The sequence below is a fragment of the Apostichopus japonicus genome, chromosome 3 (genome assembly GCF_037975245.1).
Source record: "Apostichopus japonicus isolate 1M-3 chromosome 3, ASM3797524v1, whole genome shotgun sequence".
NCBI lineage: Eukaryota > Metazoa > Echinodermata > Holothuroidea > Aspidochirotida > Stichopodidae > Apostichopus > Apostichopus japonicus.
The window spans coordinates 25,429,246-25,451,280 of NC_092563.1; the positions used below are offsets into that span (position 1 = coordinate 25,429,246).

At 36.6% G+C, this 22,035-nt stretch overlaps 1 protein-coding gene across 3 annotated transcripts in view; it reads right to left on the bottom strand.

Moving 5' to 3' along the window:
- Nucleotides 1–1,287: 1,287 nt before the first annotated feature.
- The window catches only part of LOC139965607 (uncharacterized), a 60,068-nt gene continuing 39,320 nt past the window's right edge, over nucleotides 1,288–22,035 (bottom strand). For all 3 annotated transcript variants that reach the window (XM_071968150.1, XM_071968148.1, XM_071968149.1), the window contains 4 exons: nucleotides 17,328–17,507; nucleotides 15,430–15,630; nucleotides 10,881–11,094; nucleotides 1,288–7,504 (listed from right to left, as the gene is read on the bottom strand). In XM_071968150.1, the coding sequence (XP_071824251.1) occupies nucleotides 7,293–7,504; nucleotides 10,881–11,094; nucleotides 15,430–15,630; nucleotides 17,328–17,507 (807 nt within the window). In that variant the 3' untranslated portion in view covers nucleotides 1,288–7,292. The remainder of the gene's footprint in view (nucleotides 7,505–10,880; nucleotides 11,095–15,429; nucleotides 15,631–17,327; nucleotides 17,508–22,035) is intronic.

The following is a 22,035-nucleotide window of genomic DNA, read 5'->3' on the forward strand; positions in this document are numbered from 1 at the left end:
CCACTCATATATTTCTTGGTAATTCCTACCATCGACCATCACGGGGTTGCCCCCCCACCCCCCTTAAGAAAAATCTTGCCCCTAACAATAGAATTCTGGCTACGCCACTGCTAAATGGTGATATGTAATGTCATGTCAATGCAAGAGCTAAACTTAAATTCACTAACTTTTAAAATGGTGACACACCACGAAGGCTGGATGCGCATGTGCCCGACCCCTGACAGATCAACCAAAAGGTGGTGACAACTCTTTGGTATAGCGTACGTACTGTAGCAGCTGGGGTACATTACAGCTGACTGGTGTAGTTCATCGATCTCAACTCGCGCTTAATTTAATTTAATGTAGTCTACAAGCTGTTTACGAATGTATTGAAGAAAATGTTTCATCCATGGTAAGATATTAAATGTTTGATTTCTGAAATATCAAACCATAAGTTGGCTCATAAGACATATTACTGTGGGTTGCTATCGCAAGTTCCCTCTTTTCAGGCCCGTGACAAATGTATTCATTCCAGACACTGGACAATTAATGGATAAACACGATCGGCCCAACTATATATGACCACGAAGTATAAGTATGTCGCGTAACCAGTCCATATATAGCTGTATGTAGCGTACCCAGTATGGCATATAGCCAGTCTACCGTAGCCGCTAGGGAAACTATAGTACACGACAATGGTATAAATACGTAGAACTGAATCTATTATAGGGTGTGAAGACTCGCGCAAAAAGAAACGTCTATTGCCGGTAATCTGACCTAGTTTCGAATGAGGTGTAACACAAGTGTTAGACACCACCATCGATCCCAGAAAATACGCACACAGCTTGCTACCTTCGTTAATTAGACACTAGTGTACAGTCAGTACATACAGCTGCGGTCAATACCCACAGCACAGTGTACAAACGATACAGCGATGGACATCTCAGGTCCAGCTACAGATAACAAGGTATCACGTTTCATTACTGTCTGCATTTTGTAGCGACAAGCAGAAAACTTCACTTGTAAGCAACGGAAAGTGAACTTTTTCAGAGCGCGGCACGCGGGTTAGGGCGGGTCTTCAATGCATTTAAAGCATACACCTGTGAACTATTCATGCCTCGATGTACATTACTTCGAAATAATTCTGCACGGTAAAGTAATATGGAAGGAACATGTAGTGACCATGGTCCGTGAAATATGAAAACGTTCATTTGCCCAATTCTGCCTTTGAGGCTTTGTTTTACACAGCAGTAAATATAGTAATATAATAAAACATATATAAATAATATAATAGGAAGGAGAATTGCGAATGGTATTGTACATCAATGTTAATTCTCACATGAGATTCATTAATTGTGGATACAATAAAAGGTGTTGGTTCTTACAAAATTTAAACTTTGGTTTCATTTTCTTGTGAATAAGCAAGGGGAAGCCATCTTCATTATAAATTGAAGCATTTTACACTTATGTACACATCTCCGTAATAATGTACGTCGCCTTGAACAATATACAATTATAAACTTAGATCAGATATCTGTTAATGGAGAAGTTGTTAGCAAAATTGATTACAACTTGAATTGAGACAATGAAAACTGATATTGAAATGTTGCAGACCACTGTCAGACATATAGTGAATCAACGATCACTTTACCAATTAGCATACAGACATGCTTATAATATGACTTGGAAATGAAAAAGCAACTGGTGAAACACATTCAAAAGTTTCTGTTCCCTTAAAATAGTATACATCATCAGATTCAAGTTGTATAGTTCCCATGTATGCCATTGTATGCAAGTTGTATTGTTTCCATGTATGCCATTGTATTCTATTGTATTGTTTTATTGTATGCCATTGTAGTCAAATTGTATTGTTCCCATGTATTCCATTTTATTCTGAACTTACTCTAAGAGATTAATCTGACCTTTCTCACCATATCCATTACCTTTTGGTGTTTGCCAATCATGAACATTTCTTTTTTCATCATTTCCCCCAAAACAAACAAAGATCTCTTTTGTGATAGACATGGTTGAGAAGTCACAACATCTGGGATCTTACAATATGCGGATCTGATCCCCGGGATCAATCGAATGAATATTTTAGTGCAATGATGTGTGGGGCCCGTCTCCATGCAAATGTGCGATCTAAACAAGAGCCCAAGGGCACTGTGGTTCCTTGCTTGGGGTATATGACAATACACATAATATTATCAAGCAAGATTAGTCCAAGTAATTGTGGTCCTACATGTACGCATAAAGTAACCAACACTATGGCCAACACTTTTGTGATCACAAAATGTGATCGGATTTTTGATCAAAAGGCACTTTTGAGATCTAAATATGGCGTCGAAAATGTAAGAAGTATAAGGTCACCTACAAGCGGGTCAACAGATATGATAACATTGGTGACCACAGATGACATGACCTTTAAGTATGAAAATGTTCCACCACCCCATTCACAACTTGTCCCAAATTATCAACCGTGTCACACCTTGGCATTGGGATTTAATTGTATTAAATGTCTAAAAATTAACTTTGAACTTGTATACATAACTTCACACACAAGGGTCACCCGTAGCCTAGGTAAACCAATTGACATTTTTGATCAGTGAGACCTAAACGGAGCATCAAAACTGTAAAAATTCAAACATGTTTTCTTTGCCCATTTTCTCCCCCCAAAAAACTAGTTTTTTAACATTAGCTGACCTTTGGTGACCTTGGACCACATGACCGCTAAGTTTGAAAATATTCCCCTATACCATTCGCAACTTGTCCAAAAAAATCAACCTTGTCACACCTTGGCACTGGGAGTTATTGCATGAAATGTCTGAAAATTAACTTTGACCTCCTATAACTTCACACACAAAGCTCATCCAGGGGTCAACCTATTGACATTTATGATCAGAAGGTACCTTTAACATCTGAAAATAGCATCGAAACTGTAAAAATCCCCAAAACACGAAAAGGTCACCAGAGGTCAAATTGAGGTCAAGGGTCACCCAGATGTGGGTGGACAATTGGATTACGTAGAAGCAACTCCCAACCCTAACTGACAATTCGTTCTCAAGTTATCGCAAAAATACTAGTTTTTTATCATTAATTGACCTTTGGTGACCTTGGATCACATGACCGTTAAGTTTGAAAATATTACCCTATACTATCTGCAACTACTCCAAAAATATCAACCGTGTCACACCTTAGAACTGGGAGTTATTGCATTAAATGTCTGAAAATTAACTTTGACCTCGTATAACTTCGCACACAAAGGTCACACGGGGGTCAACCCATTGACATTTATGATCAGAAGGTACCTTTAACATCTGAAAATAGCATCGAAACTGTAAAAATCCACAAAACACAAAAAGGTCACCAGAGGTCACCAGAGGTCAAATTGAGGTTAAGGGTCACCCAGAAGCGGGTGGACAATTGGATTACATTGAAGCAACTCCCAACCCTAACGGACAATTTTTTCTCAAGTTATCGCAAAAATACTAGTTTTTTATCATTAATTGACCTTTGGTGACCTCGGATCACATGACCGTTAAGTTTGAAAATATTTCCCTATACCATTTGCAACTTGTCCCAAAATATCAACCGTGTAATACCTTGGCACTGGGAGTTATTACACTAAAAGTCTGAAAATTAACTTTGACCTCATATAACTTAACATACAAAGGTCACCTTGGGTCAACTTATTGACATTTTTGATCGGTGAGACCTAAATAGAGCATCAAACTATACAAATTCAAACATTTTTTTCTTTGCCCATTTTCTCCTCCCAAAATACTAGTTTTTTAACATTAATTGACCTTTGGTGACCTCGGATCACATGACCGTTAAGTTTGAAAATATTACCCTATACCATTTGCAACTTGTCCAAAAATATCAACCACGTCACACCTTGGAACTGGGAGTTATTGCATTAAATGTCTGAAAATTAACTTTGACCTTGTATAACTTCGCACACGAAGGTCACACGGGTGTCAACCAATTGACATTTTTGATCGGAAGGTACCTTTGGTATCCAAATCTAGCATCAAAACCAAACATTTTCTTTTTTGCTCGTTTCCTCCCAAAATAAGCACATTTTTTCTAATGTGACCTTTGACCTTTTGACCTTGGTTTCAAATGTAGTTTAATCTCCTGATTCCAAAAAACAAAACGACAAGTCTGTACAACCATCCTAACTCCGACCGAAAAACTTTGACCCCATATAACTTCGCACATAAAGGTCACACGGGGTCAACCTATTGACATTTATGTTCAGAAGGTACCTTTGACATCTGAAAATAGCATCAAAACTGTAAAAATCCCCAAAAACACGTAAAGGTCACCAAAGGTCAAATTGAGGTCAAGGGTCACCCAGGTGCGGGTCGACAATTGGATTACATTGAAGCAACTCCCAACCCTAACGGACATTTCGTTCTCAAGTTATCGCAAAAATACTAGTTTTTTATCATTAATTGACCTTTGCTGACCTCGGATCACATGACCGTTAAGTTTGAAAATGCTCCCCTAACCAGTTCACAACTTGTCCCAAAATATCAATCTTGTCGCACATTGGCACTGGGAGTTATTGCAGTTTTAATATTTTCGGTTTTTGGACCATAACTGACCTTTGGTGACCTTTGTGGGCACCAGAAACAATAGGGCACACCTTCTCCATATGGTGGATCTATAGTCCAAGTTTGGCCTCAATCCAACATTCCCTTATTGAGATAGAGCGTACCCAAGCAAGTGTCACAGACACACACACACACATACATACATACATACACACATACACACATACATACACACACACACACGTCAACCTGACTGCATAGGTTCCTTTTGCTAAAGCAAGGAACCAACAAAACGATATATAAACCCTTCTTATCATGAATAAATGTTCGAGATGGAAGCGGTGATTTCTTTATGAAACAAGAAAAGAACTTATTTGTTTGATGGTTTTGTTAGTTTTATTATGTTTTTGCAGTATCAGATATACCTATATAGCTCTATTATAATAATGATGCCACCGACACAAAGCCAATAATTAACATTGTTTCATCAATTGTTCTTATACACCCTACAGTATAATTATAGGGCTAGCAACTGTTTAAATCAGTATATTTCTGGAAGAAGTCACCGGATTGCAGGATATGTACGGCGCAATTCTGGGATAATCATTTCTGAAACGTAGAAACACTGGTTATTGATCGCTCTTGCCATGCCATTATCATGTGCAAGAACACTGGCCTTTGACTTTTGAAATATATTTCAAACTTTTGTCATTGTTTACTTCAATATAGATTTATCTTTATGCCTTTTCTTTCAAAAAATGTTTACAACTTTCTAACAATGTAACAAACTATGTCTTCTAAGAAGGAGCATAAGGCAAGGGGAAAAGGAGAAGGGAGGAAAGGAAATGACGCCCTCTATTCTTATATATTTTCGCAAATAGACAAATGTACAAACTGCTCAGAAACATTGCCAACTAATCAAAACAAATTTCTCAAAGAGAAGCTTGGCTGAGCTTCTGCTGCGTTGTTGATCTTGTTTAAGCTTCCTCCGTACTTGCAAGGAACGCAATTCGAGGAGCGCCCTCAACTCATGCTGTCGTTGTAACTTGTGGTAATCTCAAAACAAAGTACTTGTCTGAATTGTAATCATTGGAAGGTGCAGTACCGTGACGAACGTGAGTTGTCATGGTAACAATTAAATGGTAACATATATGACAACAAGAGCGATGTTATCACCGAAGTTAAATGTTTTCCAATGTGATATCATAGAAAGCACATCAGCCGGATGAAAACAAACACGAAACAAATTTCTGTGAGGAATCTAACCAGATCAGCAGCGTTCACAACCAAAACAAGTTCACGAATACCAACGCAATGAGATCGATGGATTCAGCCCAACCTAATAATGTGAAATGTCGCCATCCTTTTTCTTTCTCTGCCTTTTGGCTAAGATCATGTGTAGTATATCTGTTCCCTTTCGAGGGGAATGGTGATGCACACCCGACGATGATCACACAATCACAGTCCCGATGCAAGGGGACTGGGATTGAGAGCGGATCAGTCGTTCGGTAGTTTGGTTTTCGTGCCCAGGTTCTTTCCTGGGTGACGTTTCTTTAAAAAAAAGTAGCTTCATGCAGTCTTCTCGTTGGTTTTTGTTATATTTGATGAAGTGGAATTGAGTGAAATCGTTTTGGTTGAAGAAATACTTTTGTGTACTAAACATCGTGACATGGTACTCATGTTACATCACTGTAACAGAAGACAAGGTTAACAGATACAATGACAGAATATTATAAAGTAACATAATACTAAACATTTGCATCATACGATACAGCAGAAAGGTAACGAATATGTAATGTATACACTCAAGTAACATGATACTATAGTGCCGGTGTTATAAAACACTAGTGAAATTACGTTCAAATTAGCATATCACAAAAGAGCAAGTCAGTTAGGTATGCATGCATGAGCAGTCCATAGAAAACATCAGTTTAATAGAATAGAAGGAAAAGTGATCTTATTATGTAGAGGAGTTGAGGTATATTGTGTTCTCATGTTATACATACTTAAATGTGGCTTTGTGCGGTAAGGCTTTTATACAGTTGTCTTTAATGCTAAATTTTAAATTTGTTGAATGAAAAAAAAAACATAAAATACAAATACATGTAAACTGGCACGTAAAATATTTGGTAACATGAAAACAAATAAATTAGTCAACATATACATCTCTGCAAAGTTATTCTCAAGATATCAACAACCAATGTAAACAAAAACAACAATACTAATATTTCAGGCAAATTAACTTTCTTGTTTTGAGAGAACAGGTTTGTCGTTCAATACTATTGTGATAACGTATTTCTCGAGAAGGTTAATGTTACTATACACAGAAGCCTCATACTAGGGGAATGCCACCTGAAGGAATAGAAATGAATTGATTGGAATGAAAAACGGGAACAATAAATTGCCTCATCCTTTTAGCTGATGGTATCTCGAAAGATCGTCTTAAGAAAGATTTAATTACAAGCAATAATTGATCAACATTTACAAAAATGACTTCATCACCAACTTCAATATGTTAAACCGTTGTGGAGTCTGTTATAGCAAGCCTTACATAAATCATATTTCTTGAACACAAGAAGAAACAGGAAACACATAATCAGCCATTTCACATATGAAGACCGCTAACGTTCTTTCCTGCAAACCGCATATGCAAATGCTACGTTCTGTCGCTGTATTAGAACGCCAATTCTAGTACAAATCTAGAACATCAGAATTGGTAGTTTTCAGTGAAAATGAATAGAGGGTGGTATATCATTTCTTTACGTTGTTCGCTGTTGTTGTTTTCGTTTGCTTTAGTTCCTGTAGTATTTTAGTTCGTATAATATCGTCGTTGAGTCTCGTTGTATGCTTGACCTTCAGACTAAGGGCTTTCAATATTTCCGACTTGCTGGTAGATGTTGCTAAGTACTGGAATAGTTTACCTAGACTCTCAATCCCTCGCAGTCCAAGGTTTACCTCAAAGCCTGAAAACAAATAATACAAAGCATTATTTAACTAAAGAGAATTCTGTTAATATTCAGAAAGATGGCGGTACGACAACAGGTATAGTATTGATAAAATTGATAAAAAATATTCACCCAGCAGGGATAACGAGTCTTGTTTGTGTATCGTGGAAATGGTATACTAGTTATGTATAGAAATTATGTATGTATGTATTAAGTATGCAATCTGTCTTTTATCTTTCCATTTTGGGGGGTGGGGTGGGGGAGGTGGGTCAACTATAGAAATAAATCAAATAGGCCTAATCGCAAGTAAATATGTGATAGGCCCACGGAATATCACATGTGATGATGAATTCCGTCTGGACGTTTTCATGGGATTTTATGATTTTGCCCCTCAAACCAAGTCATATGAATCCTGTCCTTCAAAGGTTAATGTGGTTGTAATTCAAATATAAAAGCAGGTTAGAAGATGAAACAATAAAAGAAGCTTAGAATTTGAGAATTAGATAATATCATAGCTAAATCCTGATTGGGATCACTCTTAAGGTGTCATTTTGTAACGTATAGTTTAAGGATGACTTTAGCCAGAAGTTAAGACTTTATATGTCATAGTTCAAGCAACAACAACAAACATTTCCGGCTTTCGAAATATTCAGCTTCAAAATGTGATAAATCCTCGGAATGCTCCTTTAAGACATGTTGATAACGTCGGCTCCTCAGTGCAAGTCTAATTAATAATGTTAATTCAATGTTGTATTATCTTCTGAAAACTCAAACAAAACATGTTTTGGGTTAACTTCATAATACTAATTATGAAAATTATATTTAATTAAAAATATAATTATTAATGTTAGTCCAATGTTTTATTAACTTCTGATAACTCAAACAAGACATTTTGTGGGTTAACTTCATATAAGCAATTGAGCACCCTTGGATGATGTTGAACAATATTGTCCTTGACAAGTCTGTAATACTTGTGACAGATATTATTTCAGGCCATAAACGTACTTTTGTGTGCCTAATGAAATTTGCTTTGTATCACAGCAACTGACCCAGTGGTCAGAGTATTAGACTAAGCAGTCAGCCACTTAAATTGATGAGCCTCAGATCCTTAAAAGGGTTATTACTCAAATATTAAAAGTGATGTAGAATAGTCTACACTATAATTAACTTAATTGTTATCATTTAAGCTTTATTCTTGGCGTATTCAAATTCGTGATTCAAACTTTCAGTGGAACTCTATATTGAAAGTTGTAGTATTAATCGTGAATGTTTGCTTGTAGCGATACAGCTAACACCAGCTAGAATGTGTGCTTGTATTGCGATACAACTAACATCAATTAGACTGTGTGCTTGTAGCATACAATTACACCAATTAGAATGTGTTCTTGTTTAGCGATACAACTTATACCAATGAGAATGTGTGCTTGTAGCGATACAACTAACACCAATTAGAAAATGTGTTCTTGTAAAGCGATACATCTAACACCAATTATAAAATAAATTGTTCCAGTTTCTTAAATGATTCAACACAATTATACCTGATGTATTTTAACTATATCTCTCTGTGCATGTTTTTCCCCTCCAGACCACATTTAATATTCTGTTGTTGTTCTTTTTTTAGAATAAATGGCAACTTTATCTGTATCCAAGATTTTTACTCGTATCAGATGTCTGCCGAAAAGCTCTAAAGTTTGAGGTTTACGATTTAACTCGATTTGACATATAAATTCTTAATAACTGCGGAACCGTCAATCATGTCCACTCTGGACGTTCGAAAATATGCAAATGCAGAAACCTATCGGCCTAGCATCTGAGAAAATAAAACAAGTGGTTATCAGAAGTGTTTGCTCTGTGCAGCAACGTTAGTTTCAGACGTAATGAATCATAATATGCCAACTACTAGCTCTCTGAAGAACTGCGTCTAGATGTACGGCCAGTCGGTCAATGTAATCATTTTGAATTTAATGGAACCGCATCCGGCTTACGGTGAAAAATTACTACTATACATTTGTCCTAATTTGTATTACATGCGTCGCACACACACAAAAAAAATCCAATTTCGATATCTTAATTTCACTAATCACCTTTCAGATCCAGGAGAATTGTGTCACGTGACGATCGGATCATGACTGATTAAACTTTTCAACGATCTAGGAGTCTCGTTGTGGCTTTATTTGCTTGCACTGGTATATATAGTTGCCAGCGTAACAAGTTCCAAGCTGGAAACGTTATCATTACACAGTTTCATCATACAGCATAACTCGGTAATTAATATTACGTTTCCATGGTGATTATGAAATGGTCAAGAAATAAAATCATTGCAAAACGATTGGTCGGTGAAATCTCTAGAGCCTAACGACAGCGTATTCCAGATTTGGCTGCCCACGTATATATACTCACTAATTAATGCTGTCACTAGACACGGGCTCAATTTTCAGTCGTTGTAGAGACGTATATGATATTGATGAGGCTATATCGTGGGCCGGCTATATCGCCAATTCTGACTTACAATTTCTCAGGAAAAAGAGCGAAAACGTAAGACGTCATTTATTATTATTTTATAATATTAGGTTTTAAGTCTTGTTCAGGGCCAAGGCCCTCTCACACAACTTAACAACTCAACCCTGGTCATTGATAACTTGTCACACCTACACATCAAAGTGTGCACAAGTCAATCAATTTCTTCTGGGGCACTGCAGTGCACCACATCCACATGCCCCGCGGGGGACTAATTCCCAAAGGTTGCAACCACAAACCGGCGCACGCAACTATATTTACAAGTTACCTCGCAAGTCCCCATTTATACACCTGAGGAAGAGAGGCAATGGAGATAAAGCGCCTTGCCCCAAGGACACAACGCAATGATCTGGCCAGGACTCGAACCTGTAATCCTTAGATCACAAGTCCACTGCCTTAACCACTTGACCACAACGCCATCTAATGCAGTCGCATCGTTAGAGAAATCGATCGTGTTCATGGGTGGTGAGCATTGAAACCGCACAGAACTTTCTTTTTTCTCTGCTTCTGTTTCATTAGTTACTTATATTTTTACCTCTTACCGGTTATACATCAAGTTAAATGGATCAAGTTAAATGTGCATCAAGTTAAATGTGGAGTGTTAGCTCAGTGGTTAACGCCGGTGCCTTCCAATCATAAGGTCCCAGGTTCGAGTCACTCCCAGATTAATGTATGTCGTCCAGTTACAGAGTTGTTGACAATTAACAATTCATAATCATGGACTTTAAATATGAATGTAAGAGACTGACTTCGGTCAGCTTGCGGCTTTGATAAGCCAATGATGGCTTCTTCGAGAGTTCCTGTCTGCAGGAGGATCTAGTATACGTATACATACATGTATACATACATACATAAATGAAATGAATGAATGGTTTACCCAGACTCTGGTTGAGATTTCTCACTGCGTCTCCCTCTACAAGAATAATGAGGTTTTCATCTTCTACGTAAGCCACGCTTTCTTTCCTATAAGCGAGTTTGATCTCCGTCAGACGATTACTGCACCTCATACTCAGCGCTTCCATGTCTGTCATCCGGCTCTCCCCCTTACAACGGTAGTTATTAAAGGACTCCTGGAATATGTTACGTAATATCTGACAGGAGAGAGAAAGAACCAAACAAGATATGATATCTCGTTCATTTTTATTTCGCCTGATTTGGTGTTCATATTTTCTCCTAATATGGTGTTCATATTTTCTTTTCCTAATGGTTGATTTATGCACAGCGAGTAATGCTTGACCTTTTATCTGCTATGCGAGAATGGAATCTTTCTGAGATTTGCCGCATGAAATAAAGAAAGATAAATATATCTCGTTACTTCTTTTTTTTTTTTTTTACTTGGCTTTTTATACAAACCATTAAAAGTTTAATCTGTAAGAATCGGGAGTTTCTCAATTTTTATTACCATTCTAGTTGTGAATTCATAGTCGTTGCTTTCATGCTCCTCGTGTTTTATAATAATAATAATCATAATAATAATAATCAGTAGTTTATTTTTACGACGCTTAAGCGACACAGATGTGGGAGAAACCCGCAAGGGTTTATGGATTACAAAAATTCAATAAGTGAAAGTGGAATTGGATGTAGCTCATACATGGTCAATCAATTGATAAATTTAAAGCATATGTAAGTTAAGAAAACAAAACGGGATGATATATGGGAAATAACTAGTAATTTCATACTTCTGGTAATAATCAGTGTTCGTATAGAGATGGGGAGCGACTAACGCGGTTTTATTTTCATCGTTTATCATTTTCTGAACATATAATATTTCATGTTGAAAGTGCTCTGGTGCTGCTCGTTATGTCAGTATGTGGAAACACCGATTTTCCGTTCGATTCAGTGAATTATAAACAGTTATTCTTCATTGACATGTTAGACCAGCTGACCCTTTTCGCATCGGTACTCTCCAGCATCTGCTGATACAACGTTGTTTTCATCTGTCTTCAACAATCCTTCCCAAACTAACGGTCAAATTCGATTATCGCTGTATGCAATTTCGTTCTATCTGAATGTTAATCTGTTTATGAGATACATTGGTGTTCTTAGATTGGCAGTCACTGTAGTAGACAGAATGCCTCTAAACATTCCTTCTTTCCAGAGATATTTTATTATAGATGCAAATGAAGGAAATTCTTTAGTCAAGCATAATAGGCCAACATTTATAGCGACTGCTAGAAATGAGCCGATAGATTCTTCAAGTCAATAACCCTGCGTTTCTTGAACCTGAGATCGAACAGTAAGATTAGATTCGTATCAAAGGAAAGGGGAAAAAAGGTTTAATTTAAGAAAAAAAGATTCGCCCTTAAACTAAAGGAATCTCCAAGTCTTTGTCAATTCCTTTTAACTGGAACTATGTGTGAATTGACAAACGTCGGTGAAAATAATAATAATGTCAGAAAGCGTACGCTGTATTGAAAGGAAAAAGCAAAGGTAATGCACTGTGTAATTGGAGCAACAAACTGTCCCTGTTGTAACGTGAAGGGATGAATCGCCTGGATGCTATCTTATTACTTAACTTGTAACAGTGTTCTGTTGATGTATTTGTGCTTTTAGCAGTGTTGTGTGGATGTCTTTATCACTTTGACAGTGTTGTGTTGATGTATTTATCCTTTTAACACAGTTGTTGGGATATATTTGTGATTTTTGTAATGTTGTGTGGATGTATTTGTGCTTTTAGCAGTGTTGTGTGGATGTACTTGCGCTTTTAGCAGTGTTGTGTGGATGTATTTGTGCTTTTAGCAGTGTTTCGTTGATGTATTTGTGCTTTTAGCAGTGTTGTGCTGATATATTTATCATTTTGACAGTGTTGTGTTGATGTATTTATCCTTTTAACACAGTTGTTGGAATATATTTGTGATTTTAGTAGTGTTGTGTGGATGTATTTGGCATTTTGACAGTGTTGTGTGGATGTATTTGTGCTTTTAGCAGTGTTGTGTTGATGTATTTATGCTTTTAGCAGTGTTGTGTTGATGTATTTGTGCTTTGAGCAGTGTTGTGTGGATGTCTTAATCACTTTGACAGTGTTGTGTTGATGTATTTATCCTTTTAACACGGTTGTTGGGATATATTTGTTATTTTAGTAATGTTGTGTGGATGTATTTGTGCCTTTAGCAGTGTTGTGTTGATGTATTTGTGCTTTGAGCAGTGTTGTGTGGATGTCTTAATCACTTTGACAGTGTTGTGTTGATGTATTTATCCTTTTAACACAGTTGTTGGGATATATTTGTTATTTTAGTAATGTTGTGTGGATGTATTTGTGCTTTTAGCAGTGTTGTGTTGATTTATTTGTGCTTTTAGCAGTGTTGTGTGGATGTCTTAATCACTTTGACAGTGTTGTGTTGATGTATTTATCCTTTTAACACAGTTGTTGGAATATATTTGTGATTTTAGCAGTGTTGTGTTGATGTATTTGTGCTTTTAGCAGTGTTGTGTTGATGTATTTGTGCTTTGAGCAGTGTTGTGTGGATGTCTTTATCACTTTGACAGTGTTGTGTTGATGTATTTATCCTTTTAACACAGTTGTTGGGATATATTTGTGATTTTAGTAATGTTGTGTGGATGTATTCGTGCTTTTAGCAGTGTTGTGATGATGTATTTGTGCTTTTAGCAGTGTTGTGTGGATGTATTTGTGCTTTTAGCAGTGTTTCGTTGATGTATTTGTGCTTTCAGCAGTGTTGTGCTGATGTATTTATCATTTTGACAGTGTTGTGTTGATGTATGTATCCTGTTAACAGTGTTGTTGGGAAATAGTTGCGCTTTTAGCAGTGTTGTGTGGATGTATTTGTGCTTATAGCAGTGTTCTGTTGATGTATTTGTGCTTTTAGCAGTGTTGTGCTGATGTATTTATCATTGTGACAGTGTTGTGTTGATGTATCTATCCTGTTAACAGTGTTGTTGGGATAAATTTGTGATTTTAGCAGTGTTGTGTGGATGTATTTATCCTATTAACAGAGTGTTGTGTTGAGGTATTAGTGATTTTAACATTGTTGTGTCCATGCCATTTGTGCTTTTAAGCAGTGTTGTGTGGATGCATTTGTGCTATTAACTATGGTTGGTTGATGTCTTTGTATTTTTGGCAGTGTTGTGTTTATGTACTTGTTGCATCTTTGGTTTCAAGTTCGGCTATAGCGACAGATTACATTAACACGTGTTCAGTAATTCTTTCTGTGTGTAGCAGAGTATGAGTAAACTAATTATGATTCTGTGTCTAATTGAAGGTATATATAACTGCCTGCATGTCTTCAATCAATCATTTTATGTGTGTAGCTTATGCATATGTATCAGTAAGAGTCCACTTCATTCTATGTGCAATTATAGGTTTGAAGCCTCATATGTTTTCACGCGGTACCGGTAGTACAAAAGGGTGGGGGCCTAGTGTTAGGACAACTATACACGCGCACGCACACACGCACACAAAATTAGTACACCAAATGTAATTAATAATAAAAAATCAACACCTATTTTCCATGTCTATGTATTTTTAATCGTTCAATCTCCTTACTCTTGGCTAAATTCTCCCATTCTTTGTTCAGCAATAGCCAATATATAAGCTCGGGAACATTATAATCAGGCCTATTTAGGTTACTAAGGTAAAGTGTTTCACAGAATACATTCAGCTGAATGGGTTCTTCACCACATCTTCCATTTAGTGACACAGAGCATTGCTTGTACTTTGAAGCTTAAAAGTTTACAATAAAGTAATGCAATATGCCGTAGGGTACACTATACTAACTTCCATTTTGTTCAAATTATGAAGTAAATTTGGAATATATGAATTCAACATAGCATTGTTGTAGATGTTACTGTTACAGACCAAAGAAGGTATTCCATATGAAAAATTTAACGACGAAAAATCTGGGTAAGTGAGCAAATTAAGAAATTAAAATTCAGCTGGGAAAAATTACAAAACATAGCCGACTTGGTTTGGGATTTATTGAGAAAAGTACTTACCTTCTGCCTCTGAATATGTGCACTTAATCTACCAAGAACCACGTGACTAGCTGACAATATTTTTAACAGCAGAGTTCACATACCCACCCTCCACAACACCACATGATGTTTATTATAATTTGTTTGTTATGAAATAAGTTAGATGTGTAACATTTGATATGCAAAGGCTTGATCATTTTCCAAAAAAAAAATAAGAAACATTGTAAGTCTACTGACTTATTGAAAGATTTCTTCAAAATAAATTTTCTTGGTAAGTTGATCGCGTCATGACGTGTTTAAGCAACCTAAACTGTGCAGAATATTCTCAAAGGGGGAAGGGGTGTCCCTCCCCCATTACACCCCCCCCCCCCCCGCCCACGATCGACAGTTCATAACTTCGGAAAATCAAACCACAACTAAAAACAAAGCCTTGTAAGTGGATGATATACCCTTAACATGACCAGCATATTGCCTTCATTCATGTTCACTATACTCACCACCGGATCTGACGTAATTCTCAGTTGACGGACTAAATTTGATTCCGATTTATCACACAAAAGAGACATGTATCGATGGCGGAATGTGCCAAACACTTTCAAATGGAAAGAAGATTTGGTAATATCCGGCAAACGGTATTCACTGCCAAACGCTGAGAGATCCAACTTTAATTTCCGAACTCTAGTGTCAGGTGTAGGAACCTAAACAACAAGGAAGAGAAAATAATTGGTACGAAAAAAAAACCGCCACAGTGAATCATGTATCATTTACATGTTTATTTTGAGAGTGGAATATCAACAGCACGTCATAAGCAGAGTAAATGAATGCACCCGTGAGATTGGTCGGGAGGGGGTCGGGGGGGGGGGGGTATTATGACGTATTTTATCATCTTCAATGTTTAAATTTCCCCAAAACACACCAATGTGATAGACAGCACGATAGACTCTTTCAAACTATCCACACTGTACGTGTAACCGATGCTCAAACCTTCGTAATCGGAGATACTGTCCATGGATCAGTGCAGGATTATAAGACCGTGGGGGGGGGGGGGGCTAAGGCAGCAAATTGACCCTCCTTGTTCAAACCTGTTGGCATACGTTGGCAAGTTTTGTCGGGTAGTGTAAGTTCATGGAGGCTATTGATTATGAGGTCTCTTTGATCATGGGGACCCATGGACACTTGCATCATATTTTCCGGTATTCGTAGGGTTCAACAGATTCCCTTTTATAACTCCCCTTCCGCCTTTCTCCCACCTTTCACCGACTGCCACGGTACACACCGGGTGATATTTACTGACAGTTAAATACATACTTTTAATTAATTATAAAACGAAACTTATCAGCCTCTGTTTATTTTGCTCAGACGCTAGCATGCTAAAAGATTAATGTGTTTCGTGACAATTGAAACTGAGAACTGAAGTCAGGGAGTACACGACGTATACATGTCATCTAAGAGAAGACCTGTTGATATTAACGGGGCTTGGGAAGGTTGCAGTTTTATTTAACCTTTACTGCGGTCGCTTGGTTCAAAGTGTTACAACCAGACAATACAATGAATATTTAGGAAGTTCTTTGTGACAAATATACCGTTGCGGGCTCCACAAGCACGTGCAATAAACACTATAATAAAATGAAAATTACTTTCATCGAAAATTCACAAGTGAACCCTTGGGTAAGTTGTAAGAGCCTACAGGCAGACGATGCTACGATAACGTTACGTATAGATAGGTCTACGGGGACCTGTCAGGTATACTCTCTCTGTCCCCATACGGCATATCAGCAACGTGTTAAGATGGCGTTAAACATGGAAAGTGCTATACTGTTTTACGTGATACATTGATATAATTTTTATGAGCATATGACTACGTTTAGCTAACATATGCTTATACATTGAAGCGATAGGACTAGATTAGTAGCCTATTATGTTTCGACTGCTATAATCCAATATTACGCCATAAGCAATCAGCGCCCTCTATTGATTTGATAGATTGAAACTGTCAGTTTAAAGGTGGAGAGCAAGCAATTATGGATCTCATTTTATTATCAAGTAGGGTTATATTATATAGCTGATATGTGATATCATCAGCTGACTGGTTTAGTGTTGATATATGGATTTTGATATCGTTAGCTATTATGGAGAATGATTATTAACACACACTGTATCTAAAGTAGATGCGGGAAACAGAAAATTTTCATTTATTCAACTCAGTAGTTGTCAAACGGAAGTGTGAGTGGGGGATGAGTTATAATAAATGGCTGTTAAAATTGATTAGGCCTACTACATACGGATGGTACATAACAAGTAATCAAACAAACATTAGTACCGCACAATGACGATTAAATAAGTATAATATTGGGACTGGCCTCGCAGTGTTCATTGATACACGGGTGTTTCTTACCTGAGGTTGATTTGACCTTTCGAAGGCACTGAATGCTCCATACGCTTTACACGGTAGGACAAGAAACTCATCACTCAGGCCTAACACACTAGTAGTGGATCCTCTTAGCCCGTCCGCAGCTATCAGTATCGCCAGTTGCTTGGAGGAGCCGTGAATTGAGTTACCAATTGATGGAGTAAACTGAGAAAGAAAAGTATTTGTAACTGTTGTGAAAACTGTAATTCAACTGTATACCACATTAACTTATTTACAGAGTAACTTAAGATACAATATGCTATATATATAGCATTAACCCATTATGAATGTCTGCGAAGACTCACGTCTTACCTCTTTGAACTCATCAAATGATATTTGAACTTTGACATCAACAGGTATACAATCATCGATTCCCGTGGTTTACTAAGGGAGAGCTTAATCATGTGTGAAGAATAACGAAGATTTGGGTACCCGTATTGACAAGTCCATGTATAACCGGTAAACACACACAATGTATAACGTTAACACACACAATTTATAACGTAAACACACACAATTTATAAGTATATGTATAACGTAAACACACATTTGACAAGTCCACACATAACGTAAACACACACAATTTACAAGTCCACACATAACGTAAACACACACACATTTGACAAGTCCACACATAACGTAAACACACACACTTGCAATTACATGTAAAACGTAAACACACAATTTGCATACATACTATATCTATTCTTGTTGAAGTGACTGTAAACAATGACCAAAGTCAGTGAATTAACACATGTATTGCCCCAGCTAAGACTGCCACGTACGTACACAAGGGAAAAGGGGGGGGGCGGTGTCAATTGAGACCGACTAGCTTTTCTGAGTCAGACCGACTGCAGTGACTGACCAACAAAAGTTACGAAAAAAGACAAAAACACAGCCTGAAGATTTTGTGATTCCTTGCCAAACAATTTGCTCAAAATTCCGCTTAAATATCCAACTATGTAGAGCAAATGAGTTTAATTTGTCCAATAATGAAGTGAGAACCAAACGATCTGAGATTCCAGCTCTATTGTATAAATATTGTTGAGTCCCTTAAAAAAAACTAAAGTGAACTGAAGTTGATCAAAATATGTTCACTAAAAGCAAAATTATAGCATTGGAGAACTAATAGATTAATTGCAGTTTAACTTTGGAATTATCGTGTTGACAAATTACATAATTAATTATAACAGATGTAAACGTTGCTGAATGTTTCAAACGATTGGTTTTCTTATATTGGATAGCATCTAACTCCAGCTTCATCAATTTCATCAACACTCCTCTCTCTCAAAACCCATGTGTATTGCTCTATAACCAACAGCTTGAAATTTCTCTTATTATTTAGACACTCAAATAGGGTTTAGCAACTTTCCAGTCAAATTACTTCATCGTTGTGGCCGTTGAGATGTATCACCTTTCTCTTGCTATCGATATTGAATCACAGTAGCCAGAATCAGACGCGTAGTGCGAGTACAGCAACAGGAGTATAAACATGGTTAAAACACCATGTGTAAAACAACATGAGTACAGCAACATGTGTACAGTAACATGAGAACAAAACATGAGTCTACCAACATGATTAAAACACATTATTTGTACAACAGCATGTATAATACATCATGTGTACAACAGCATGAATACAATAACATGAGTACAAAAACATGGGTAAAACACCGTGTGTACAGCAACATGAGTACAAAACATGAGTAAAATAGCATGTGTACAGCAACATGAGTACAACAACGTGAGTACAAAAACATGAGTAAAACAAAATTTCTACAACAGCATGAGTACAACAACGTGAGTACAACAGTATGAGTACAGCAACGTGAGTTCAACAGTATGAGTACGAGTACAAGTAGAATTCATCTCGATATGTGTAATAGTACGAGTACAATCTCTACGCGTGAGTACGAGTATTTAATTTGCACCCTTTTTATGATAAATGCATGAAAATGATGTCGATGACTATCATCATCGTCGTCATCATCATCGTCATCGTCATCCTCCTCCTCCTCATCATCATCATCATATCATCATCGTCATCATCATCGTCCTCATCATCATCATCATATCATCATCATCATCATCATCATCATCATCATCATCATCATCATCATCATCATCATCATCATCATCATCATCATCATCATCATCATCATCATCATCATCATCATCATCATCATCATCATCATCATCATCATCATCATCATCATCATCATCATTATTATAATTATGATTTTGTTTTGTCATATTCAGTTTAAGTTGATTCTAGTGATTTGTTGATGGGTAATGCCAAAATAAATCTTGTTGATTTCATATTGGTACCATTTGTACTGAAATTTCAACGAATATTGAGATCCTACATCAAATTTGTTCTTTTTGTTCCGTGCTATAAATTTTTAAAACACTTAGCGATTCACTTATCCACTCCAAGTCATGCTCATGTAAAAAGACATTGGGAAACCAATTTCCACCTTATCTTGATTGCCTCCAGATTCTACAAAGAAATAGAAAACTAAGACAGATTATCGTTCTCAAGCAAAATTGCTTTCCTCTAATCTAAAGAAATCGAATGATTTTAATATTTAGCCTTTTAAGCCCAAGGCTATGTTCTTGTATGAACATGTTTATAGAATCTTACCTCACAAATTTGAAAAATATTTTTAAGTTTAATTTAGATGTTTATAGGATAATACATTTATAATTAACAATGATTATCAGTAGTTTATTCGCTGGTATTATCTTTGGTCTGTTCTTCTTGAAATCGTATTAATATATCCATATACCACTTTACAATCCTTTATACCATTGTACAACAATGCATACCATTGTACAATGATTTATACCGTTGTACAATAATTCATACCATTGTACAATACTTTATACCACTGTACAATGATTTATACCATTGAACAACAATGTCTACCATTGTACAATCGTTTATAGCATTGTTCAATAATTTATACCATTTTCCATAAGTTATTCCATTGTACAAAAATTATACCATTGTACAATAATTTATACCATTGTAAAATAATTTATACCATTGTACACTAATTTATACAATTGTATAATAATTTATACCATGTGGAAATAAATCATAAATAACTCATGCAGCCTATGCCTTACACTTCCAAAATACTGATTGTGTAGCCTATACATTGCTCTCCCACAATACAATTTTGCCATTTACAGAAAAGGCCTGTCACAACAAATCAGAATCCATTTTTTGAAAGTGATAATTATATATTACGCTAAAAAACAGAGCTACTTGCACGCAGAATGATTGGCAGCATACTCTTAAATGTGAATCAAATTAGGATTTCGATTTTGATTACCACTCGTTGCCAAACAAGTGACCTTGAAGTGACATTTTACGTCGAGATTAAAACATGTCCTAGAGTGCGTTGGAAATAAAAACTAAAGGTTTGAGTCAAATACTGCTGTAGGCAAGGAAGAATAGAATAGATGAATGTTATACAGATAATCTGAAAATACTCAAGCTGGCCTATAAATTCAGTGTGCAGTCGTTCCATAATGATGATAAAAGGCTTCAAAAAAAAACACCAACATTAGCGTCCGCCGTTGTAATCCGCTTGTTCTCAGATACGTATCGTATATAGGAAGTAGCCAATGACTTCCAGCATGCATACTAAGTTGACGTTAGTCAAAACAGTCCTACATCTGTTAAAATAACCCAAGTGGTTACATATTATTCATCAAATTTTCCTAGCCTGCATTTTGCCGTTCCTGTGAGATGTTATGTATTTTGTCCACACCACGCCCAAACCCGGCCAACCCACCAAATCCCAATCCAATGGATTTCCCCCATCCCTATCCCTTTCATCAAAATTTCTAGAGTCCAAAGTGTGGAATAGTTACAATCGGTAAAGGTATATAGCAAGCTCAAAGCTTTTACATCAATGACTCATATTTTAACCCCAAGGTGTGCAGAAAATTGCATGTATTTTATTCTTATGTTATCGGTCTTTTAATCTTCAAACTAACAGAGATAACGAGAGGAATCATTTACAATTATCTGATCTATATACATTTTAAAAATAAAATAAAACTGTTAGCAAACTGCTTATCCACTAGAGAGCCTGTGTACATTTTGTTAGAGATCATCATCAAGATCAATTTCATGATATCTTCCTTTATAGTTCTCCTGATAATTGAAGCTTTGTTATGAGTAAAGTCCTCTTGTATAAAGAAGCCTGCTTACAGCATCATATGACAGCCGCAACTTCGAGGGATAAACCATTGCACAATTTGGACCAGGACGTGCAATGTTCACAGCATGATTCCGCTAGGTTAAATAAAACCACAATACTTGTATAACGTATCTGATGTGTTCAAAGAAACATAATAATACGTGCGGCGTCCAGCTGCACATTAGATCTCAATTTGCTGTAACGTTTGATATTGTCTGTGCTAAACGTCTACGACACTTACACGGCGAGGCTATCCATAATTGATCACAAACATTTTTTCCTTCAAACATATTAAAATGAAATTTCTCATTTTTCTTTCCTAAGACAGCAAACATGGGTTTGTCTCTCAGTGAGCGGCTATTGAAGTTATATGGTTGGCCAGTCAAAATTGTACTTGCCGTAAATAATGTTAATGAGCTATGCTTTATCTACATAAGCTGCCTGCTTGTCGATTCGACAAATTACAAAGTTCCACT